The sequence below is a fragment of the Melanerpes formicivorus genome, unplaced genomic scaffold (assembly GCF_026170545.1).
Source record: "Melanerpes formicivorus ecotype bairdi unplaced genomic scaffold, bMelFor1.0.p_v2 SCAF_35, whole genome shotgun sequence".
NCBI classification, from domain to species: Eukaryota; Metazoa; Chordata; class Aves; order Piciformes; family Picidae; genus Melanerpes; species Melanerpes formicivorus.
The window spans coordinates 5,615,057-5,640,459 of record NW_027142387.1 but is presented as its reverse complement, the minus strand read 5'-3'; the positions used below and the strand labels follow the sequence as shown (position 1 = coordinate 5,640,459).

The 25,403-nt window shown below is 48.5% G+C and overlaps 1 protein-coding gene across 1 annotated transcript; it reads right to left on the bottom strand.

The window, feature by feature from the left end:
* Positions 1 to 217: 217 nt before the first annotated feature.
* On the bottom strand, positions 218 to 24,786 carry PIK3R4 (phosphoinositide-3-kinase regulatory subunit 4). The gene is made up of 20 exons (XM_068156972.1): positions 24,709 to 24,786; positions 23,692 to 24,473; positions 22,290 to 22,423; positions 21,530 to 22,112; positions 19,714 to 19,848; positions 16,404 to 16,625; positions 13,936 to 14,109; positions 12,622 to 12,767; positions 11,682 to 11,885; positions 10,737 to 10,938; positions 10,136 to 10,335; positions 9,047 to 9,257; positions 8,010 to 8,175; positions 7,179 to 7,343; positions 5,125 to 5,336; positions 4,741 to 4,872; positions 3,568 to 3,668; positions 2,429 to 2,517; positions 1,930 to 2,038; positions 218 to 823 (listed from the first exon to the last, which is right to left on the bottom strand). Exons 2-20 carry the CDS (start codon positions 24,419 to 24,421, stop codon positions 653 to 655), a joined length of 4,086 nt encoding a protein of 1,361 aa, XP_068013073.1. The 5' UTR covers positions 24,422 to 24,473; positions 24,709 to 24,786; the 3' UTR covers positions 218 to 652.
* Positions 24,787 to 25,403: the final 617 nt, after the last annotated feature.

The following is a 25,403-nucleotide window of genomic DNA, read 5'->3' as shown; positions in this document are numbered from 1 at the left end:
TCCGAAGCTTCACATTGTGGCCGTTTCTGGGAGTCCTGGAGGTGCTGTGCTGGGTTCCCAGGACAGCAGAGCTGAGAACCAGACTCACACCAACAGCAAGCTGGGTGCCAGGTGAAGCTGATCTCAAAGTGCAACGAACAGCCCAAAGGCTCTGGCAGCTGAAGCCACAAGATAGCTGCAGAAAAACAAGAGATAAGAGACCCAAGCACCAGAGAGGGAAGCTCAAGTGGACTTTATTAGAGCTAGTAGAAGGTACAGGGACACTGGTGCCCTGGCTCTTGCTTCATTCCTCGCACTCATAATAGAAGCAGTCAGATGCAGAAGGACTTGCACCAGCTCTTTGCTTTGTTGCACATTTCAAGTGTGTAATGTGGGAGGTCTTCAGACAGCCCTGAAGAACAACGTTGGCAAACACAGGCTGAACAGTTTCTTCAGAGGCTGCCTGGTATGTCAAGGAAACGTTGTGGATACCAAACATCTTGAAGAGAAGAAGTGGTTAAGAAGTGCTGGCAGTGGTGGATACAGATAACCCATTTTATCCTCACCTTTATGAAGTCCATTCTGTTCCATGACCTGGAAGCAGTCCTTGAAAACTTCATTGTAACACTATTTCTTTATTACAAATATTTACAGACGTATATTAGTACAGCTTTCATTTCCACACTTTGACAATCCCATCCCTGGATGCAGTGACTATGAAGCCCTGCGTGGTCTGGAAAGTGGCAATGTCTGTGATAATATCGTGGTGGCCAACAGGGAGAGACTCCGGACCCTTCCGAGGGGTCTCGTCAGTGGGACCCATTTTTTGCTTGTTTTGAATTTCCTGCACAAAAACAAAACCAAAAAACAAAACAAAACAAAGGTGAGAAATACCATCTAGAGAAAAGCAAGCGTTTGCAGTGGTGCATCACACAGGTTCGGCTGTGAAATAAACCTCTTCAAACCAACCAACCCCAACTCATCCACTCTCTGACGGTTTTCTTAGGATTACTCCTTGGTTCATTTCTTTTCAGCAAACACAACCCAAGCCTGAATCATAGAATCACAGAAAGGCTCAGGGTGGAAGGAACCTCAGAGCTCATCTCCTCCAATCTCCCCACTACGGCCAGCGACACCTCTCAACTAGACTCAGCTGCTCAAGACCTCATCCAGCCTGGCCTTCAACACCCCCAGGAAGGAGGCAGCCACAACCTCCCTGGGCAGCCTATTCCCAAGTCTCACCACCCTTGCACTGAAGAACTTCTTCCTCAGATCCAGTCTAACCCTACACTGCCTCAGCTTCAAACTAATACCCCTTGTCCTGTCTCTAGACACCCTCAGATAAAGTCCCTCTGCAGCCTTCCTGTAGGATCTCTTTAGGTACTGGAAGGCAACTCTAAGGTCTCCCCTGAGTCTTCTCTTCTCCAGGCTCCACAACTGCAGCTCACTTCAGCCTATCCTCACAGCAGAGGTGCTCCAGCCCTTGGATCATCGTTGTGGCCTCCCCTGGACTCACTCCTACAGCAATGTGTCCTTCTTCTGCTGGGGACATCAGAACTGGAGGCAGGATTTGAACTGGCATTAATTACAGCTCTCTGGCTAGGAAAGGAATAGGTTCTTTTCTCATACTTCTGTCAATGACACTAAGATTTGATTGTCCTTTAGGGGAAAAAAAACCTACAGCCAGACATACATCCTAGCTTCCCAGGGGGTTGACAAAGTTTGATTCAGTTGCACAAATATCATTAAGAACTCCACCTGAAGCACTCAGCAGCCACAGTGCATGAGTAGACCCTCACTAACTTGGATTTTTTTCTGACAGTCAGCTTCTGAAGTAGCATTTATTTAACTCTACTGAAACAAAACCCCTCCAGCAGCACTGCCCCTTCCAAAAAGTCAAAATCTGCAGAGTAAAAGTCAAGCAGGAAGCTGTCAAAGCAAGCCAGGTACCTGCACCACCTCCGTGCCTTCAATTATCTTCCTGTAGTAGGAAACGGATGGGCAGTTGGAACTTCCAGCCACAATGTAGGATCTCTCAGGGTAGGCTAGATCCCAAAACCTAGACACAGAGACACAAAAGCACCTTGAGATGTTAAATTTTATCAGCACTTCAGAAGCTTCCTTGCCCTTACAAGGAAAATGAGTAGGCACAAATCCTTACACACTCAGTGGCAGGTAGTGCTTCAGAGGAACCCCCACTCATGCCAAGCTTACAGGAGTTACTGATTTGCTCCAAGCAGTCCATCAAGACTTCACAAAGGGGCACATAGTTCAGAGAAGCACTGAGCTCTGCACTGCTTTGCTGAGCTCATGAGTGCTTGCTAAGCTGCACACCGCAGCACTGCTGTTCTGACTTCTTGGGGCTTGCTTACTCAATGCTCAGCAACACTCAGTACAGCATCAGGGATGGAGGGGAAGGTGTCAAACAAAATGGTGTTAGGTTTGCTACCTTATCTTCATGTCTGAGCCTGCTGTCAGCAGTATGGGGTTGCCAGATGCTGGACTGCAGTATATGCCATGGATGCTGTTAGGAGAAGGCTAGAAGGAAAAAGGGATATAGGAAAATAAATGATCAATAACAGCTGTTGCTATGCTTCACAAAGGGAATGCATTCTTCACCACATCCATCCATCCATCCACACACCCAGCCACCAACTCATCTGCATCCACCCACCCACTGCCCATCCCATTTCCCCATGTCTCTGACAAATGCCCATTGCCTTGCTAATAGGCCACACAATGCGTCCATGCAAACCGCTTCCTCTCATTCCTTGTTTCACAGAGCGGTGCACCAGAGTGCACTCTGCATAAAGCTCTTCTAGACTCTAGAACATTACTTTCTCAGTAATGGCAAATGAGAAAGATTGTTCCTAACATGATCAGGCAGGCAAACCAACCTGCACAGCACGTGGATGTTTCAACTTCTCTGCTATGAGGGCATTATGGGACAGGCATGTGACAAATCTAGCCTGAATCTCAAGTTCCCTGCATGCAAAGTGTGACCAAGAGGAACTCAGCCTGCAGTCTCTGCAGCACCTACAAATCCCAGGGTAGGAAGGTTCCAGATCTGCAGTGACATTTCTAGAAGCAGCTGTGGTTACTCTGTGCATGCATTTGTGCTTTAAGAGAGAGAGCTCAGATTGCTCCTTCCCCAATTAACAACTTGAAGAGGAGCAACTTGATGCTTTGCAGCAGCAGTGAAGTGCAGTAGTGGCACTGGGTGACAGAAAGAACCTGCAGAGGAGCAGATGCTGACCACCCCAGAAACAGCAAGGAGTCACACCCTGAATTTTGGCTCTGCCTTAATCCTTACAGAGTTTTTCTGAGAACATGACTGGATCTAGCAAGTGCTGCAAATACATTCCACAGGTAGGGGAAGATGCCAACAAAGATCCAAGTCACACTGTTGTTGTAGAAAAGAGCTCTAATTCTGACAGCAGAAAAACCACGGTGCCAAAACAAATCCCAGGGCAAGCTCCTGGCATCAAACTGGCAGGGCCAGGAGCCAGGGGACTGCACCGACACACAGCATGGAGTCTGGGGTGGCTCTAGCCCTGGTTACAGAAGAAAGGGGAGGAGAGGCCAGACCTGCAGTTCAGAGAGCGGAGGTGCGCTGCTGGCCCACAGCGTGAAGCGCCGATCGCCGGTTTCCATATCCCACATGGAGACCTCGTTGTTGCCTTGGACAGCTGCAGGGGAGCCCAAGGAAACAAGGTGAGCAGGCTGGCTGGCTCTCACTGCCTGTGTGCTGCTGAGGGGGTGACAGAGGGACACCTCCCCCTTGCTCTCTGCTGGGTTACTCTGGCAGTAGAACCATGTGTTTTGTTTGTTTAACTCATTTAAGAGTTCAGATGAAACTTGCTTTAATCTTCAGCCCTCTTTAAAAGGCACTAAACCCTCAGTTTCCTCCCTAGGGAACTTCCCATCTTTCTTTGAGAAGGATTGATGGTCACCAGGGACATCACAGATTGCATTGGGTTGGAAGGGACCCTCAAAGCCCACCTTGTCCAACCCCTCTGCAGTCAGCAGAGACACCTCCAACTAGATCAAGCTGCCCAGGTCCACATTCAGTCTGAGCTTGAATGTCTCCAGGGACACATCCCTGAGCAACCTGTTCCAGTCTCTCACCACTCTCGTTGTGCAGAACTTCCTCACGATGTGCAACCTAAATCTGCCCTGCTCCACTTTAAAATTATTACTCCTGGGCAAGTAAGACAGCAATGCAAAGTCAGCGAGTCCAGTAGCTATTATGATGTTTCACATCCATGTTTAGTGTGGACAGGTGAGGAATTCTGTCCAAGGGATTGCTTAAGATGCCTGGCAGCAAGGACTTTTTAATAACATTTCCAAGTGCTGTGCTTTGTCACTTGTTTATTATTTAGCAGAGGGGAAACAGACCAGAAAGCAGAGAGAAGCTTGCTTTATTTCTATGGCTTTCCAAGAAATTTGTTTTATCTCCCAGAAATGATGCCTAAGAAGTAATAAAATATGAAACCCAAATGACTTATTTTACAGCAACCTTATCAACCGAACCCACTCCCTCTTTCATTTAATTTCACAAAGCCAGGAAAGGCACAGTGGCAGAACACAAGCAGGAACCCTCCCTTTTGCCTCTCTCCAAGCTAAGCATAAAGGAAAACACAAGAAAGAAAAAAAACCCCAAGCCTCAACCCCTCCCAGGATCTGAAGCAAAAGCTGAAGCAGAAGCTGCTTTAGTCACAGCCTCTGGCCCCTGTAAGGTCAGTCTGAGCCATCTCTTACCTGCAATCACCCAGGACTGATAGACAGGATGCATGAGCAGGCGCCGGATCCGGGCCTTGGAGGGATGAGAGTGGCTGGAGATGGGTAACTGGAACCTCATGTCCCAGCACGCCATGGTCCCATTGCTCGTTCCTGGGGAGAGAGAAAGCTCCCCGTAATCAGGGGGTAAGCAGGCAGTTTTTGGCCCATATCCTTGTGCCCATATCTTGCTCAGGGAGGTGGACTTCAGCCACCAATGCTTAGAGGGCAGAACAGCTCCCACAAACAGACCAGGAGCTATTTCTCTCCTCTGGTTTGAATTCCAATCCAATCAGAGCAAGCAAAAGCCTGAGCACAAGAAAAGCAGAAAGTGCAGAGGGAAGCTGAGGAGGACCAGGAGCTCACCGATGCACAGCCAGCACTGGTGTATGTCCACAGCAAATGAGGTGATGAGGCCCAGCTTCAAGTCATGCTTCAGTGTCCATGCGTTGCTGCTCGATCGCAAATCCCACCCCACCAGAGAGCCATTAACAGTGCCATAAGCCAGCACTGACTGGGCTCCTGAGTTGAAGTGGTGCATGTCTACCACACAGCCATCATCCTTCAGATCTAAGGACCTGGGTTGAGAGAAAAAAACTGATTTAGGAAGAGATGTGACTCCCTCCAAGTTTAAGACTCCTTCCAACAGCCAATCCTGAGCAGAGTTTTCCTCTTCATGCCTCTTCCCAAGGCATCTGCCAAAAACAGTTTTCTGGTCTCTTCTCCCAACTAACCAGCAACAGGATGAGAGGAAATGGGTTTAATTTGAACCAGGGGATGTTTAGATTGGACATTAGGAAAAAATTCTTGACTGAGAGAGTGGTGAGGCACTGGAACAGGCTGCCCAGGGAGGTGGTGGAGTCATCATCCCTGTGGGTGTTCAAGAAGCTGTAGATGTGGTGCTTCAGGATATGATTTAGTGGTCATGGCAGTTGGGTTACAGTTTGACTCAATGATCTCAAAGGTCTTTTCCAGCCATTATGATTCTATGACTCCATCATTTCAGTACAAATGATGCTTGCTCTTTCTCAAACCCCTCTGCTGACAGCACCTGCGAGCCTTCTACAGGCCACTAACTTGCTGCCAGCAGCACCTGCACACACACAAGTGTGTGCTCTGGATGTGAGTGTACAAGGTATTTCTCTCCCACTCATGTCCATGTTTACGAGATATTCATCTGCCCCGAGCTTAGAGGCAGGAACATCCTTCTCCATGGGACTCTGCCAGCACTGTCACCAGTCACTTACTGTGTGTACAAAGGGACAAAGGCAGTGTACACCAAAAGGGAAAATTTGGTTGGTGACTCCCCTCAATAGTATCCTATCTCCCATATCTTTACCACTTTACTCATGTTAAAAACCTGGGTGAAAAAATGGCAGTGTTGGGGCCAAGCCACATGCTGTACATTTGTAAATGTTTATCCAGTGCCCTATTAAAGAATCTCCAAAAGGATATGGACAATAAGCTCAACATGAGCTCTCAGTGTGCACTTGCAGCCCACAAAGCCAATCAGATCCTGGGCTGCATCAGGAGAAGTGTGGCTAGCAGGTCAAGGGAGGTGATCCTCCCCCTCTACTCAGCCCTGGTGAGACCCTACCTGGAGTACTGCATCCAGTTCTGGAGCCCCTATTACAAGAGGGATGTGGAGGTGCTGGAGCGTGTCCAGAGAAGTGCCACAAGGATGATCAGAGGGCTGGAGCACCTCTCCTATGAGGACAGACTGAAGGAGTTGGGGCTGTTCAGTCTGCAGAAGAGAAGGCTCTGAGGTGACCTAATTGTGGCCTTCCAGTATCTGAAGGGGGCCTACAGGAAGGCTGGGGAGGGACTTCTCAGGATCTCAGGTAGTGATAGGACTAGGGGGAATGGAATGAAGCTGGAGGTGGGGAGATTCAGGCTAGATGTGAGGAGGAGGTTCTTCACCATGAGAGTGGTGAAACCCTGGAATGGGTTGTCCAGGGAGGTGGTCGAAGCCCCATCCCTGGAGGTGTTTAAGAGCAGGCTGGATGAGGCTCTGGCCAGCCTGATCTAGTGTGGGGTGTCCCTGCCCATGGCAGGGGGGTTGGAACTAGATGATCCTTGTGGTCCCTTCCAACCCTGAATGATACTATGATACTATGAGCACTGTGATCGAGATGGTCACAAACTACCAACCCCAGTCCATAAATAAAACAACTAAGGACTGAGTGTCTTAAGCTCTTCATGAGTCCAGTGACACAGGAGGTGCCAAGAACAAAAAGCTATCAATTCTCAGCCCTGCAAGGTGGCCTGTCACCCCTCTTTTATGAAGCAGGGCAAGATAATGGATTGCAACCTTTCAGTTCAGCCTGGCTCAGCCACAAAGAGCAAACCAAGGGATCTAAGGGAGGAATATCCTAGAAGCTTGAGCTCTGCAGTGAGATTTAGCTGCTCTGGGTACAAACCTGCTCTGTATTGGATGAATTTTAGGAGATTTAGGGAGCTTTGAAGCCTCAATACTAAGAAGCTGGATGGCACCATTATCCGAAGCGACAGCCAGGTAATGGGAGCCTTGGCAGAAGGTCAGCGTCTTCACATGGCCTCCGATGCGAGAGTAGGTCAGGATGGACCTGCACAGCACAGAGAGAGGGAGAGAGAGGGAATGTTTCGGTGGCACTTCAAAAGAATAAGAATTACTTCTCTCAAACACCTGCTTAAACCCAACAGCTCTGGAGAGACCTCTGAAATTAACATTTCCTAAGCACTCCCAGGTCAGAAGGCAACAAAGCCTATGTGGCTTATGCAAGCTTGGCTCTCCATCTCTGAGACTCTAGGTTGTGACAGGCTCCAGCCACAGCAGCATACATTTGCTTGCCAGTAAAATGAAGGCCTGAGCTCGGTCTGCACCACAGCAGCAATGCACACCACACCTCCTGGGATTGCCCAGCAGTGCAGCTCTCCTGCACCACAGGCCAGCGAAGGACACAAAAAGTCCGATGGGCTTAGAGCAGCAGCACCAGGAGATATTTCTGTGTGCACAGAAAGGAAACCCAAAAGCCTCTAATTACTACATCTGTGAGGCAGCCCCTCTGCATCTTCTGGTGAGTTTTTAATCTCAATACATATCAACAAACTGAAGCTGCTGTTTTCCAGCTGTATGCCAAGAGACCAACACCAGGCTATTTGATGACTGATGTCTCCTGCACACCCACAAGCAATTCATCTTTTGCTCTCTGCTCTACTTTATTTGGCACCCTAAACCAGAAGTCCCCAAACCTCCTCAATTTGAAAGCTACCTAGTTGTAGTGGTTTTTCCTTCCATCTTTTGGCTGTTCCAGACTTTCACTGTGCCATCATTGGAGCAAGTGGCAAAAATGGAGTGTTCGTCGGAGACCCGGATGCGGTTCACTGCAGACTTGTGCTCGTGCAGGTGAGCTACCAACAGTCCTTTGGGACGCCATCCTGCAGGGACAAACAACACCAGGAGGCTTGGTGTTGATTTCATGAACTAAAAATGTGGCCAGCAGGTCTACAGAGGTTCTCCTCTCCTTCTGCTCTGCCCTGGTGAGACCACACCTAGAATACTGTGTCCAGTTTTAGGCTCCCCAATTCAAGACAGACAGGGATCTGCTGGAGAGAGTACAACAGAGGCTATGAGGATGATTGGGGGACTTGAACATCTCTATAAAGAAAGACTGAGAGCCCTGGGGCTGTTTATTCTGGAGAGAAGGGTGAGAGGGGATCTTATCAATGTCTATAAATATCTTAGGGGTGGGTGTCAAGAAGGTGTCAGGCTTTTCAGTGGTGCACAGCAATAGAACAAGTTATAACAGGTACAAGCTGGAACCCAGGAGGTTCCACCTCAATGTGAGTAGAAAGGAAAAGCTCTTCTGATTCCCACAGAAAGGTGCTCCAGTCCTTCAAAGAGAACTTGAGATTTAGCTGCTTTCCTCTAAATTCAGCAATGCAGACATACCTGGCTGCACTTCCAGCAGGCCTCTGTCTACCTTCGTGAAGAATCAACAGCAGATGAAGGTAACCAAGGACAAAGCACAGCACATTTCAGAACATGGCACAGATTAGGAACCTTTTCCTGTCACTCACTCAAGTGGCAGAGAAGCTCAGCTACCTGCACTGGCAGATGTTGCTCCATAGCTGTAGAACTCCCTTCAGAAGGCAAACACGTGGCTGAGCCAAGCCTGGTCAAAGGTAGCTAAATAATAATGGCCACTTTGCCTCCTCTTGTGCACTTTTGCCTTGAGCTGATGATATTTTGACTCGAATTAAGTCTTTTTGTGTGTGTGTACAATAACCTCAGTGGCCTGTGCTTTACCTGGGGGTGGGGGCTTGCTCTCCCATTCAGCATTCTCCATCATCTGCTTGGCCAGCCTCTCAGCATTGCACTGCTCGCGCTTCTGCTGGATCAGCTGTTGCAGCTGGGACTTGCAGGTGGTGACACGCAGCTGGTGTGAAGCGGGGGAGGCTGAGCTGCTCAGCACCTGCAAGGCTGGCTTCCTGGGCTGAGACACTGTCCCATCTGATGCCTGCAACACAGCAGCACTTACACATACATGCCTTACACATCAATCCTGCTCTTTAGAGTACTGGAGAGAAATGGAGAAATCTTTCTTACTGAATCAATGAGCAAGGAATTAGCACTAAGAAAATAATCAAGCATGAAAACAATTAAAAACAGTGGAAGGGATTGCTCATAGAAAATCTTAACCATTCCTTCCTCTTCCCTGTTTGCCTAGTCTGTTCTCTGTTCTAGTTGTAAGAGTCAATCTTCTGTGCACACCTCTCAGTGGGATTGCTACAGAAGCATCCACTGCTCTCAAGGCTGACAGAATTTCAGGTCAGCTCTTCATTTATTCTGGGTTTTCAAAGTGTGCAGTTTCCCTCTTAGTTCAGAGTAGACACTCATTTAAAGCTAGCAGAAGTCAATCTCAACTAGTAAACAAATAGGAAACAGTGTTCTGTGTCAAGAGATGCCTCCAGCCCACCCTGCTGTAGGTATTCCAGGTGCAGGATGTGTAAATGCAGCTCTGATGTGACACCAGTTTCAAGTTCAAATCATGACACCTCTTCTTTTCCTCAACACCTAGCAGGGCATGCAATTTGAGAAGTCTTCGCTCCCAGCCTACCTAATACTTGGCTGATCCACAAAGCCTCATTCCTTTATGTAAAGCCCCATCCCTCTGGTAGTGAAGATCTTCTCTTCCAGTGACTAAATTTGCTGCCATCCTGTTTTATAAGCGAGGCTTCACAAGTCAGCTGCTGTGCTGCAGAAGAGGCTAGGGAACAGCAGCAGTGTAAAATAACCTCCAAAGAAACAGGAACACCACACCCCTCTAGACCCACTTGGCCTGAAAACAAAGGAATCATTTCAGTTTGAGATGCAAGGAGTATTTTCCAGCAGTACCTGTGGGGAGGATGACAGAGTGGCACAAATGCCAGCTGAGGACTCTGAACGAAGTGGCTTCCCAGCCTGCATGGCTTCAGGGTCAGTGGTTTGCCCATGTCCTTTTTGTATTGGCTGGGAGATATTAGTTGGTTCCAGGGACCCAAACATGCTCTTCCATTCTTCATTTACATTTGAATCTTGCTTGACATGTTTTCTAGCTGTAAGTAGTTGTGAGGGAGAGAAAAAAAACCACCACCATGAGAGCATGCACTCAGGCTAGTCCTCACCTGCAGACTACGTGCAGGGCTGCTGCTCACCTGCCAACTGATTGCTTACACAGTGAGCAGACAGAAATGTGCTGCAGGCTGCTGGAGCAGCTGACAGGGACTTAGGAGTCAGACAGAACAGACATGGTAAATGCTTTGCTTACACCTTATTAATCCTGCAGCTGACTCATGCAATAAATCACTCCAAGACAGGGAAGTTTTGTCTAGAAGGCTGCAGGATGGTTGTGTAGGCTGAATTACTGGCAACACTTGCCAAGCAAAGCAAAGCCTTAGTGCTCTGACCCTGAAAGGAAGGCTATACTGTACCTAAACACACCCCAAAATATACCAACCACGTTTGTCATCAGGCTCCTGCTTTGTTTTCACAAGGTCCACTTGTCTGCCAGTTATTCCCAGAGCTGCCAAGTCAATCACCCCTTTCTGGCTGCTGTCATGCAGGTGGCTCTGATCCACTATATTTGCTTTGGCTTTATTTGATTTCAACATGAAATCTTTCAGTGCTAACAGTTTGTCTTCTTCCTCCTCAGTCATCCCCTACAGAACAAAAGAAAAGATACTGTGATTTACTTTTGGCCAAGAACATGCATCCAGGCATGAAGACAACATACCCCCAGAACTCAAGGCATCAGCCTGTCACTCACACAAGACTGTGGGCAAGTTGCTGCAGTGTAAGGCTACTGTTTCTTCTCAGGAACAGTGCAAGGGCAAGAGAGCATCTAATATTGGTGCAACCTGCTTCATTGCCACCCAGGCCATGCTAGCAGCCCACAGGTGAAAAATGGAGGGAAACCCCACATGCACACTCAGCTGCAGTCCTTCCTCTTCCCAATTCTCACTACTTTGCATGGGTAATTCTTACTGTTCCACTCTTCACATAAAACCACACCACTTCTCAGCTTGCTGTGGCTTTTGCAGTGTCACTTGCAGGTCTCTCCAGCAAGTGCTACTCTTCCCTTCAGCATAGCACACAGCACATGTTCTGTGACACTGGCACCATCACAGATGTGTCAGAATCCTGAGACACACAACTGAAGTGTTTCAAAGAGGATGCATTTGGGAAAACCAAACCTAAGGCTGCCCTGTTTCTGGCAGATATTTCCCTCAACTTCTGAATTCTTTGTCCTACAAGGACATTCTGAAATCAATGAAGTCAGTGGTTTGCAGAACCTCAAACTGGAAGCCTCTCAGAGCAGCAACCAGAAGTTCAGGGTCTGTGGGGGACAGAGCACCCAAGAATCTCAAGCCTGCCTTTCAAAGTACAAATGAAAACCAATCACTTGTGAAAGCAGCTTCTTCAAGAGCTGTGCAATGGCAGGGTCCTCTGGGGGTGGGCAGTCAGGGAGAACGCCAGTCCTCTTCTTCTGCCGCATCTGCAGGTGTCGGAGCAGGCTGGTGATGTCCTTTGATCTCAGGACATAATCAAATATGGAGCGGCTGACAGGCTCCTTCAGTACACTTAGCAGCACTATTTCTTTGTCTATCTGCAATTCAAAAAGAGGCCAGTCAGCATAGAGCAGGATGACAAACACTGAAAGACAGCAGTAAATCCTGTCAGCTCATCCCTACAGTGCTGGCACCTAAAGTAACTGGACAACTGCAAAATCGTGGAACGGCTCAGGTTGGAAGGGAGCTCAGAGCTCATCTCCTCCAACCTCCCCACTATGGGCAGGGACACCTCTCAACTAGACTCAGCTGCCCAACACCCCATCCAACATGGCCTTCAACATCCCCAGGGAGGAGGCAGTCACAGCCTATTTCAGAGTCTCACCACCCTCCTACTGAAGAACTTCTCCCTAAGATCCAGTCTAACCCTGCTCTGTCTCAGCTTCAAACCATTCCCCCTTGTCCTGTCTCTAGATATCCTCAGGAAAAGTCCCTCTGCAGCCTTCCTGTAGCATACCTTCAGGTACTGGAAGGCACCTATGAGGTCCCCCTGGAACCTTCTCTTCTCCAGGCTGAACAATCCCAGCTCCCTCAGCCTATCTTCACAGCAAAAGTGCTCCAGCCCTTGGATCATCTTTGTGGACTCACTCCAACAGCTCTGTGTCCACCTTATGCTGAGGACACCAGAACTGGAGGCAGGGTTAGAGGTGGGGGTCTCAGCAGAGCAGAATCAAGGGACAGAATCCTCTCTCTTGCCCTACTAGCCACACTCCTCTGGATGCAGCCCAGGATATGATTCACATGGGGATCTATTCACACTGTTTGAAGGATCACCTGTATTATTGGCTGTGTGATGAAAGGGTGGAGGTATGGCATCAGCTTGCAGTAGACATCAGCAATATTCAAATACTGGGCCACCACTGTGATGAATCCCACTGCACCATAACGTATCCAAAGATTGGGATGGCACAGGAAGGGTGCTGCAAGAAAACCAGGCAGTTAAAATATAGCATTCATATTAAGTGCATGCCATGGAAATGGCAGTTTGTGACACAATTCCTTTCCCTAGAACCACCCCCAGTCTGAGCCCTCCCTCCTGCAGAGCACCAAGGTTAAAACACTCAGACTGGGGGAATTCTTTCATGGATTTTGCTGTGCCTGTGCTGGTGTCAACCCCCTTATTTTTCCTATTTATGCACTTCAATCCCTGTCATCTCCAGATTTGCAAAGGAAACTAATCCAAGAGTAAATCTACACCTTATTTTGGACAGTGACAGAGAATCCCTAATACCAGTGATTTACTTTTCTGGTTTTAGGTAAACACTTCATTCCTTTCCCTCTCTCCCTCGAGCAGCCATTATTTATATTGAAAACACTCAAGACTCAGAAGTCCATCTCAATTTCATGGGTTTTATTAGGCTATAACCAAGGACCATAATCTAGTCATGAAGTATAATCACAGCTTGATCACTGCTGTGGGTGTCCCTGCTGACTGCAGGGGGGTTGGACAAGATGTGCTTTGAGGCCCCCCCCCCAACCCAAGGCAATCTGTGACTCTGTGAATTCCAGGTGCACATGAAAAGCCACAGCACTAGGGAGAAGCAGGCTATATCTCAAAGATCAGCTGGTACTTGCTTTTCCCTAAATAGCTGCTAAATCTTGGGCACATCCTAATCAAACTGCTAAGTGTAATGAGGAATGAGATCAACTGTGTACTGAAGGTTCTGTTAAGTGAGGTTTTATGGTGTTAGAAACGGGATGAGGAAGGATTGTGCATGGTCTGCAGGACTGGATTCCCACCTCCAATAAGAATTTGCACATTATGTGCCTGATCAACTTCCAGGAGTAACCAGGAGTTTATCCTTGTTGAGGTTGGCATGAAGAACAAGGAAAGATATTAAAGCAGAGTGTTTGTGGGCTAAGAGTTGTCCTGTATAAAATCAGAGGATACTTCCTATCTGTTCCACCAGAATGATTAGTTCAGAGCTCCGAGCACTGACATAGTGCAACCAGCAACAGCTCATTAACATAATTTTGATTCTACAGGTTTGCATACTGGATAGTTAGGCTTATGGTGAAGCTTTATGTAGTACTGAGAGTTCTCTTCCTAACCAGGAAAGTAAGGTGTCCTCCAGCACCTCAACTCACCAATGTCACAAGCAAACTCATAAATGTGTGGCTTCTGCAAGAGCCCCAGCTGACACATACAAGTAAGAGCATTGAGAGCTTTGTAGATGACAAACTCTTCAGCATCACTGAGGCCTTGCTGAAGCAGAGGTTTCAGTATCGATGAGCTTTGCCAGCCAACGTAAGCAGCAACACCTAAAACAGGAAAAGAACACATCAAAATCCAGAGCAGCTCTTCCTTGGTTCTCCTCTTCCAGTTTGAGATTGCTGTCCCATAGAGACAGCCCAAGCCAGAGCATCAATCATCAGAAGAGGAAGCTGCTTTCCATTCAAAGTCAGACCAACACTCAGAAAACTGTTTGATAAAGGCAGAGGCCCTTCTAGGTGTCAACCAGGGATCTCAGCACAAAATATTTGCCATCATGAGGCCACCTGGATCCTAGTTTCCAAAACAAATCCAACTTTAAAATATATTTCAAAATCTTAAAAAGAAACCCAAGTCAAAAGCAAACCAGAAATAACTCCACTGAAGCTGCTGGACAAAACAATACCAACTGCATGGCAGTGAAGGAAATTGCTTTCCTGCTGCTCTTCCTTTCCCATAGGAAAACCAGCCACTGGCCACAGGAAGCTGTCCCCTGAAATTGCTGGATTGGATGACCACCCATCTGCAGCAATACATTCCTGGGAACAATCTTGTCAGATTTCTCATCTTTCCTCTGGTTTTACATCCATCAAGCCAATATTCCTTCCCACAAACAACTGGGCAAGTCCTCTGATCATTCTCAACTGAAACGCTGCTACAGTCATACAGGGCACACAGCACAGACCACAACTGCCTCTGCTTCTAACCCAGCTGCTGGGGCTTGATAAATACCACAAAACTCACTCAGTGTCCTCCCATCAGAACCAAGATTGAACACAGAATAACTTTGTCACTTTAATAAGGTAACAATCAATACACTTGCTGAGGACTTAATGCTGGGCTTTTCAACCAGCTGCCAAAAGGAAGAGAGGAAGAAGGGAGAAATAGCGGAGGGAAGAGGAATCCCCTCAGCGCCCGGGGTGCATAAGGACATCATGTACTTAAACACCAGCTGAAGAGCTTAAACGTGCAAAAGCTTGAAGGAAAACAGTGTAAACCAAAACTGGACATTTTAACTGTACCTGAATTCCTCCCTGGAGATTTTGAACAGATGCTAGGAGAGAAGAAGTTAAAAATATAGGTTCCATATCTTGACTTCTACACTGAATTGCTCCCATCTCCCTGCAGGTCTTTTGCAAGAAGCCAGAACACTGTGGCATATGCTCTGCCATCTCACTGCTCCTCTACACAAATTCTGACAAGCTGTCAGCATTGCCTCTTGGCAGGGCTGGCCCACGCAACACTCTGAGTTTCAGTCCTAGTGGAATACATGGCCAACATGCTGGCCCTGCTGAAAGCTGGATCATGCTGGTTTCTCTTGTCATGCACCTGAAGAATCGCTTTTCACACAGGTGCTGCAATGGGAAAGTTTTCTTGACTCAGAAATGCTGAGCACTGACTCTCAGCAATGGTCATGTCTAACAATTTCCAACAGATGCAGAACATTAGGTTTAGTTAACAGCTGCTGTTGTCACTGGGGTGGGCTTTCTAAGTTGTTATTAAGTCTTCTGAGTTGGTGGGAATCTTTAGAAGGGGTTTCAAAGCATTAAAGTCTTTTCCACATTATAATTTTAGCCCATACCAAAGCACAGTTTTGTCATATGAACAGGTCTGAAGTTGATGGGACCATGCTCATGTGTGAAGGGATGAACAGCTTGTAGAAATCTTAGCACTTGTCATAATCCATCTTTTTGAGGCAGTGGCTTTAGCAAAGACTCAAAAATAAAAAACATTTAAAGATGACTCTTTATGTTACTCTAACCAAGAAGAATAGAATAGAATAGAATAGACCAGACCAGGTTGGAAGAGACCTTCAAGATCATCACGTCCAGCCTATCAACCAATCCAACCCACCTAATTAATTAAACCCTGGCACCAAGCACCCCATCAAGTCTCCTCCTGAACACCTCCAAGATGGTGACTCCACTGCCTGTTTCATTGGTGTTATCTATCTGGACTGAAAGAAAAAGCTATTTGCATTTACAAGGTGTCATTTTCACTCCCTAAAGAAACATTTACACCAGCAGCTCAGCAAAGACTTTCCCTTTCCCTACACATTCATACAATTACAGAAAGGTTTGGGTTGGAAGGGACCTTAAAGTTCATCCAGTTCCAACTGCCCTGCCATGGGCAGGGACACCTTCCACCAGACCAATTTACTCAAGGCCTCACCCAACCTGGCCCTGAACACCTCCGGGGAAGGGGCATCCAGGACAGATGGGCAACCTGTTCCAGTGTCTCACCAAGACTTTCATGTGACTGTCAACAGCTTCCAGGATACATCACAATTAATTTATTGACAGTATTATCTCCCTCTTCTGTTTGGCTGAAGGCAAACACTCACCAACAATGCTGTCAAAGAAAGCTCCTCGAAGGTGCCAGTCATTCTTATCATTCAGGAAGGTGATCATATGGGACAGGAGGACATCATTGGCCTTCTGGCGCCCGAAGAAGACACAGAGACGCGTGATGCCGTTTTCCATCAGTGTCTGCTTCACGATGTTCTCAGGGTCACTTAGCAGAGTCACAACTTTCTGCTGGACCATTTCATGCAAGGCTTGCAGCTCTGCAAGAGGTAATAGAATGAGCATTTGGGTTGATAAGACTCATTATGTCCTGCTGCTGGCAGACTTTCCTAAGAGCATTGAACTTGCTGAGATGGGCAGCGTAACAGAAGCTCAACAGCTCCAGTCAAAGACTTCAGACTAGGCATGAGGTGGTGGCAAAACCAGAGTACAGAAATCATAGAATCATAGAACTGTTTCAGTTAGGAAAGCCCTCTAAGATCACCCAGTCCAACCATCAACCCAACACCACCCTGGCCACTAAACCATGTCCCCAAGTGCCATGGTGACATGTTTCTTGAACACCTCCAGGGATGGTGACTCCACCACCTCCCTGGGGAACCTATTCCAATGCCTGACCTTCAGTAAAGACAAATATGAGACCTTCTTACCAGATCAGTACATTCTAACTTCTCATAACTTCAACTAAAACGAGCCAGCTGATTTTATGTATTTATTGATATGTGTGTGAAATGCAGGTGTGACGAAACATCAAAATGAGCCAGCAGCAGTATTACAACACTAAACAAAGTGCTTCAGGGCAGTTCTGGTCTGCTATGTTTCTTTGACCATCAGTTTCCCATTTGTGAGCTGAAAACAGATCAAGAGAATATCTTCAAGCAAGTAAGTAGATAGTAGAGTGGATTCACTAAGAGTAGAGAGGAATAAACAGCACTTGAAAAAGTGAGGAGTTCCAATATCATTCCATATCAGCAGCTATCCTTACAAGATCAATAAGAAACATGAGGATGACTTTCCCCATGGCTTCTGCTCCATGGTGCAACTGAAAAACTCTCTCTATGAAAGGGCAATAACAGAAGAGTGAATGCACTGGGTCTGCTGAGAGCTGTCCAGGAGAGCTTCTCAAACCAGCAGAATGCTCCCTGCTCTTGCTGTCCTGGCTTTGCAGGCTGCTGCAGTCAGCACACCAGATCACTCGCTTTTTGTTGTGACGGTCAGTCACATGAAAAAGTTGCCTTCTGGGTTCAAATTTCTCATGCTTGGTTTCTAAAGGTTAAAAAGAATGGAACCATTGAAACTTCTTCCTTCTGCTACTAATCTCCAGGCTATTCTCAGGGATAGAAGAGAGTCTCTGTCAGAAATACAGCCCACTCAATGGAGTTTCCTCTCACTCCTCAGCAGTTCTCAGCATCCCATGCCTCCTGTGAAGGAACTCACAGCATTACCTATGTTTGGTTCTGGTAGGTTGTTGTTTTGTTCTTGAAGTATCATCCTGCATGTAGCTAAGAGGTAACTAAAACAACACCTTTTCCCCTATCAACTTGAGTATGTGTAGGATGTTACTGAGCATGGTTAGTCACAGACTGATCTATTCACCCCAAAAGAGAAAGGACAGTTGGTAACCATGAACTCTTCCCAGCTGAGCAGACTTGCCCAGCACTGTCCTGGAAATCTGTGCATCATTATAAGGCTCTGGAGCTGACACACAGGCCCTGTATTACCTTCCCTCCTTCCCAAGAGAAAGCAAAGCCATCCTTAGGATGTTAACTCATGCTCTGTACTGCAGTGGTAGCAGTGTCACAGCCCAACAGCATCCACGCACTGCAGCTGCAGTCAAAGCCACAAGGATTGCCAGGCACGGGAACATGAAAAGGAGGATGACTGAAAATGCAGCACTGTGACCTGGCATCTGACAGGCTTCACAAACTTACTGCTCTTGTCACTTCAAGGGAAGCTGTCTCTGGAATGCAGCCATGATCTGCAGCTGACTGGGGACGGGGCCCTGAGTGGAGGTGGATGTGCCACTAGGCAGGTGGAATCACAGCCAAATGATGCCTTGAGAACTTTTGGAGAAGAAAAGTGTACTCATTGATGTACTTTCTGTCTTTCACAGTATCCAGAAGAGAGGTGTCTGGTCCTGCAGGAAGCTGTCACACACAGGCTTTCGTATTGGTTGAGGCAAACCTTTCTTCCCATTCAATAGGAAGGCTGAGCTCTTGGAGAGGAGGAAGACAGAACGGATTGGGTTGGAAGGGACCTTCAAAGGTCATCCAGTCCAAGCCCCTTGAAGTCAGCAGGGATGTCCTCCACTGGATCAGATGTTCAGAGCCTTTTCCAGCCTCACTTGAATATCTCCAGGGAAGGGGCCTCAACTGCCTCCCTGGGCAACCTGTTGCAGTGTTCCAGCACCCATTACCTTTTGCCTTCAAATAAGCCAGACTCTGTCCTAGAGAAACCAGGATTTATCTGCTAGGCAGATGTACAGAATCCACTTTTCAGAGGGTGCTGAGACTGTGTGGACCTGTGTCCACAGAGCTGTAGGTGCTGGAACAAAGGATCCATTCCTGCTAGTGAGGCTGTGTCTCACAGACTCATTCTTTCTACCTTCAGATTGGCTACATTTTATTAGGTATGCTCAAGTTGTCATAGGATCCTAGAATGGTTTGGGTCAGAAGGGACTTCCAAAGGTCATCTAGTCCAAGCTGCCGCCTGCACTCAGCAGGGACATCCTCCACTAGAGAAGGCTGCTCAGAGCCTTTTCCAGCCTCACCTTGAAGATCTCCAGAGATGGAGCCTCAAGCACTCCCTGGGCAACCTGTTGCAGTGTTCCAGCACCCTCACGGTGCAGAACTTGTTTCTAACATCCAATCGAAATCTGCTCTGCTCTCATTCTAAACCATTGTCCCTCGTCCTGCCACTGCAGGCCTTTGCAAACAGTTCCTCTGCAGCCTTCTTGTAGCCCCTTCAGGTACTGGCAGGCTGCTGTTAGGTTTCTCCAGGCTGAACAACCCCAACTCCCTCAGCCTGTCCTAGAAGAGGTGGCTCCAGCCCCCTGAGCTCTCCTCTGGACCTGCTCCATCAGCTCCATGTCCTTCCTGTGTTGAGGGCTCCAGGGCTGGACACAGCACTGCAGGTGACGCCTCCCCAGACCAGAGCAGAGGGTCAGAATCCCCTCTTTCCATCTCTGGCCATGCTGCTTTTGATGCAGCCCAGGCTGCCATTGGCCTTCTGGGCTGCAAGTGCACACTGTTGGCTCAGTTGAGTTGTTGACTCAGATGAGTACTGGTGAGGAGCCTTGGCCCATGGCTTGCTGTTATAAGCAGGCAAAGTAAACAGAAGTGGCATTACCTGTGTCATAGTTGTCACTAGGGTGAGATGTTTCATCTGTTTCTTCACTACTTGGTTCATTTTCCATGTTCAGGTTTTTCAGCTGTACTAGCTCCAGAAATCTCAGAGCTGTTTCTGCCAACAGTGCTATGTTTTCTGCAAAGGAAAACATTCTGGGTAAGAATTGCTAATTGCTCTGCTTGGCCAATTTACAACAGCCTGATGATCCCGCCTGATGAGAGGTTACTGACAGGATCAGCCATGAGGGGCAAATGGAACTGAAATGACACAAAGTGATCCTGGAACAGCTTGGAGCTACCAAATACCTCAAATCCCACAGTCCCTCTGTCATGTAAACAACTAGAAAACTTGTGAGGATATCAAATGGAGCAAGGACTAATTTCAGCCTTCTAGGACTAGCCCTAAATCCCACCTAATCTCAAGCTAATGACTAAATAACTTGATAGAACTTAAAGGCCATTTTCCTTCTTCCATTTCAGTTTATTTAACAAGGTCAGCTTTATATGACGAGTCCATTTCAAAACTAGTTATGAATAGACAGGAATAGATTGGTGGGGTTTTTTTTCCCCCCTAATCTACAAACAAAAGTGAGGCATGAAAAAATAGTTCTTCCATAAAGCCTTAAATGTGGAAGATCAAGGTGACCAAAAGCAATTGGTTCTATTTGTCAGCTTGATGTTGTCTATAATCAGTTTTATCAGCTTGCCTTGTAAACAAAAACATCACCTGCAACATTTTCCACTGACTTCTGCATTCATAGCATTAATAAAAAAACCAACAAAACATCCTTAAAATCTGTTAATCACAGCAGCAACTATGGGCATGGCCTCAAAGCCTCTTCCTGAACCAGGCAGAATTCTTGTGTTTGAATTAGGTAAGAAGAAAACATCTGCTGTGGCATAAGCTGGTCTATTGCATAGCAAATAAGGTAATTTCAGCCCCTGAACATCAAATTTCATGTTGTGAAAGAATTCCTCTGAAGGTACTGGTGCTTCAAGGGAGTTTCAATATTTATTCACTTCAACCTTGCCACTCTAAGTAATCTGAGCTAATAAAATGCCAGGGAAGATAAAGCTAATAAAAGCAGCAAAGGGTGGGCAAGCTCAGGAAGCCTTGCTCACAAAACAGGCTACACAAAGACTACCTGGAGAATGTTTCTTGGTTACCCTCTTGCTTACTCAGGGAATAAAGCCCAGGTTGCTTCTCTGGGGCTGTAACCTCTGCCTTTCCTTATGCTGGCAGTGGGCAGAGCTGCTGTGTGCCACAGCCCAAAGCACAGCTCCATGTTTGGCCAGAACTACAGAGAACAATGAATGGCAGCTTTAAAAAGTGTTAGTTCATCTAGCAGAGAGCAAACACGCTTTGACAACTCTTTAAAATATGGTTATTGACTTTGGGTACAGACCCACACTGGCTACTCACCTGTTAAGGTAAATCCACTCATGACATAGCTGCCATGACCTGCACTAGTTCATAGTTTTGTAGATGCATAGAACAGTTTTAGTTGGAAGGGACCATAAAGATCACCTAGTTCCAAGCCCCTGCCATGGGCAGGGACACCTCCCACTAGACCAGGTTGCTCAAGGCCTCATCCAACCTGGCCCTGAACACCTCCAGGGAGGGAGCATCTCCCTGGGCAACCTGAAGTCAGCTGAAGTGACTACAGATCTCTTTGCCTGCAGGCACTTCTGAGCCTTCTGGGGAGCTTCACTGACACAGAAACAACAGCTATATGGTGATGTTGAGCAGAGGAGAGCACTGTTAAGGAAACATTCCAAAGCCCAAGGTCTGGAGTTTTGACTGGACTTCCTCTTACCAGCATAGGCCAGCCTGACGATGGTGGCTTCATCCTGGGCCAAGTGTGCAATGCCTGGCAGGATGTACTCAGGGTAAATGTTGATGTCATTGCGTGGCACCTCCTTGACGAGAGCGAGAACTTTGGTGAGTGTCCTCACGGACTCTGCCCTCACCCTGGGCACCGAGTCGTTGCTGAAATGTAACAGGTAGGGGGTGATGCGATCCAGAAGGATCTCCACACTCAATCTCGGTGCCAAGTGAAGAATCAGTTCCAAAGCAGCCAGCTTGGAATCGCAGTATTTGAGAGTCTGCAGACAAGATGTTATGACAGACACCAGGATCACCAGCCCGTTCTCCTTCGTCTCTCCCTCGGCCTTCTCCGTGCGGTGGTGGCCGCAGAGGTTGTGAATGATGTTGTCCAGGTCCTTGCGTATGACCAAGATGCGCTCATCTGCCGACACAAAGGTCTCCTTGGCGAACTGGGCCATGTAAGGCTGAAGGAAGGTGTAGAAGATCTCAGGGAATGCATTGTTACGTTGCTGCTTCAAATAATCTTCAGCTGCTAAACGTTTGTCTGGCTCGCGATGGACCATCTGCGTGACCTTGAGAAAGGCAAATGTAGGAGGGAGCGGGAGAGAAAGATGAAAGGTTTGGACATCTGTTATAGCAAAATAAAACAACATCCCAAACCCAAACAACGGGCAGTTTGTCACCAAAGCAGGTGAAATCAACCTCAAACAGGCCACAAAAATGCTTCTAACGCTGTCGCCCATCCTTACCAGCTCTCTGATACAGCGGTCTTCAATTTTGTTTAGGACTTGATCAGGGGAAAAGAGGCAATTTCTGTAAGCCAAAAGCTGGGACAAATCAAACAGGGGTACACCTTCTGTGAAGAGCTCTGCTATTACACAGCCTGGGGAGCAAACCAAAACAAGAGAGTCAAAGATGTCAGAGGGTTATACACAGACATTTTGCCTTTGCTTTCTATATGCAAACAAGAGCAAACCCTACATGCCTGTTAGCTTGCTGGAGAAGAGCTGACCCAGCTCCAAAACCTGGCTTTTACACTCCCAAATATTGTATTTTAAACACACCAACAGCAGAGGAGTTTGCATCTGGGAAACAGGAGGCAGTGGCTTCAGGCACCCGCCAGCTGGAAAACACACCACCAGAAAAGGAACCCACACCACTGTCACGTGGGGGAAGAGTGCCAGCAAGCCAGTGTGGATCGGGCAGCAGCTCCACACTGAGCTGCTCTGCTGCAGAAAGTAAAGAAGCTCTACTTCCACAGTGATGCTGGGAGGCAGCACACATTCACTCACACAAGCTGATGAGCACAGGGAGAAATGACTGCCAGAAACACCAGTGCCAAATACAGCCCCTCTGCTGTGTACATCGCACGTGCTCTGCAAAGTCCCACTCCTGCAGTTTGCTCCTACCAGTCAGCATCTTCTTTTATCAGTGGAATACCCTGCAAGTGTGGCTGTAAGAGCAGCTCATAAATTGAGGTCACTACTACCTTTACATTCAGGCTAACAAAAAACAAAACAAAAAAAGGCCAAACTTATGGCTTTCCATCTGCTCAAGGCAAGCCCAAGACAGGCTTCCACAGTCAGACTCGTACTTAGGAGTGGGACTACAACAGGAATTTACTTAGTGATCCAACTTCCTGCCTGTGAGGAAACTGGAACGAGAAGAGGCTTCTAAAGCCAATGTCGACAAACTACCCCAAAACCTGGCTAAGACCTCAGGTGAATCACTGACTGTTTCCTCCCCTTGGGTCCCACGAGGCAGGAGCTATGTGTCTGATGGCCTGTAGCTTGCAGAACCATCTCTCCGGCAGGGCAGGGCTGAGCCATAACGGGACAGCTTGTGATTTCCCTCCTCAGATAACGTGCTGATGCACGTGAGTTATGTACTGCACTGACTGTGTCTGTGCTTCTTCTGTGATGGAAAGCTTTGGGGTTGGGGTCTTACACTTAGAATTAACAAGTGTTTCCACATGCTATTCTCTAAGCCCACTGGAAAAAAAATCCCAACAATAAAAAAACCCAAACCCACCATCAAACAAACAAACAAAAACCCGAACCACAAACCAAAAAACCCCAACAAATAAGCTTTCCTGCACCCCAATACACAATCAGCAACCACACATTGGTTGCTCCCAATGGCTCCATGTACCTGCAGAGAAGATGTCCATTGCACGTTTCAACTCTCCCCTGGTTCTCTGGTTGCTGTTTGCCAAGTCTACCAGAGGGGTTGAGGGGTCTCTCATGTTCTCCAGCTCGGTGGCAAACATGCTGCCATCCACGAAGCGCTCGGGGGCGATGTAGCATGTCCTCCTCCGCGACGTGTCGAAGAAGTAATTGAAGTCAGCAGGATTGTCTTCGGGAAGGTAAGTTGGTTTAAAACTGGCAAAGTCAGTCAGAAGAACCCAGTTCCAGCTGGTCACCATGATGTTCTCCGTTTTAATGTCCCCGTGGCGGACTCCAGACTTGTGTGCTTGGTCGACGGCAGTCAGGATCTGGAAAGCAATCCACCTCTTCTCGATGTTGTTCAGGAAGGGCCTGGTGCTGATTCGGTCATAGAGGTTGTCCCGCACGTACTGCCTGAAGAGCATGGCAGCCTTCTCGGTCAGGGTGGCCTTCTGGAAGGGCAGGCAGTTCTGTGCCGAGTGTAACCTGATCTTCAGCTCCTCCAGCTCCTGCTTATAGCTGGTCAGGGGTAAGGTCGGGTCCTGAATGGCGAACACCTTCACGACCACCAGACCCTCCCGGTGCTTGGCCCGGGCCACCTTGAAGAAGCGGGTGCTGCCCAGGCTCTTGTCGTACTCGAAGTCGTGGATGTCCGAGAAGTAGCTGTCCACCGAGAGGATCTGCGAGGGGGCGATACCGGCCAGCTGGTTCCCCATGGCGGCTCCTGCTCCGAGCCGCGGCCCCGCACCGCGGCTCTCCCGCCCCGGCCTGCGCAAAACACAACGCGGATGTCACAACCCGCGGGGCCGCTGCGCTGCCCCGGGCCGAGCCCCGCCACCGCCCCACTCCCGCCAGCCCCTCTGCCCCGGGCCCGCCGCTCCCCCGGCCCCTGGGCTCCGGCGGGCCGCGGCGCCCACCCCTCCCCGCCGCCCAGCAAGCGCTGGGCGGGACCGGGCCCGGGCCCGGGCCCGGGCCCGCGCCGGATCCCTTCCACCGCACTCACCGGCGCGGTGCTGGGCGCCCGGCCCAGGCAGAGCCAGGACTCCAGCCCCGGCGGCGGGAGCGAGCGAGGCGGGCTCAGGGCGGCGGAACCGGCACGGTGCGGCGGCGGGAAGGGGCGGGCCGTGAGCTCACATCCTGCGCCGCGCTGGGAGGGAGCGGCGGGCCGGCGGCCAGCGGGGTTGTCCCGCGGCCTGCAGACGGGCGGCTCTGGGTCTGGCGCTCGGGCCCGGCTCGGTGACGTAATTTGGGCTTTTGCTGTGGTCTGGCCTGGATGGTGTTTGCTATATTCACCGGAGTCGTAGAACCCCGCGCTGGAAGGGGCCTCAGGGATCTCTGGCCCGGCCGTGCTTGGGAACAGCCCGCGCTAGACAGGCTGGCCCAGCACCCTGCCCAGCTGAGTACCAGCAGTGCCCAGTGCTGGGGACTCCACCACTGCCCTGGGGAGATGAGTCCTATGGCTGATAGTCCAGATGAAGAGTTTCCCTTGTGTTCAATCGGAATCTCCCCAGGAGCAGCTTGTACCCACTACCCTCTCCGAAAGAGAGTCTCCAACTTCTGCACAGCCATCCTGTAGCAACTGGAACATGGTGATGAGGTCTCCCCTCAGCCTTCTTTCCTCAAGGCTGAACAAACTCAGTTTTCTCAGCGTTTCTGCATATGGCAGCTTCCTAATCCTTGGATCACCTTTGTGTTCCT

Excerpts from the sequence above, each read along its gene's own strand:
- PIK3R4 (XM_068156972.1), bottom strand. The coding sequence starts at position 24,421 with ATGGGGAACCAGCTGGCCGGTATCGCCCCCTCGCAGATCCTCTCGGTG. Across the intron at positions 10,939-11,681 it reads TGAAGAAGCTGCTTTCACAA|GGGATGACTGAGGAGGAAGA; the intron begins GTGATTGGTTTT and ends TTTGTTCTGTAG. Across the intron at positions 10,336-10,736 it reads GGAGCCTGATGACAAACGTG|CTAGAAAACATGTCAAGCAA; the intron begins GTTGGTATATTT and ends AACTACTTACAG.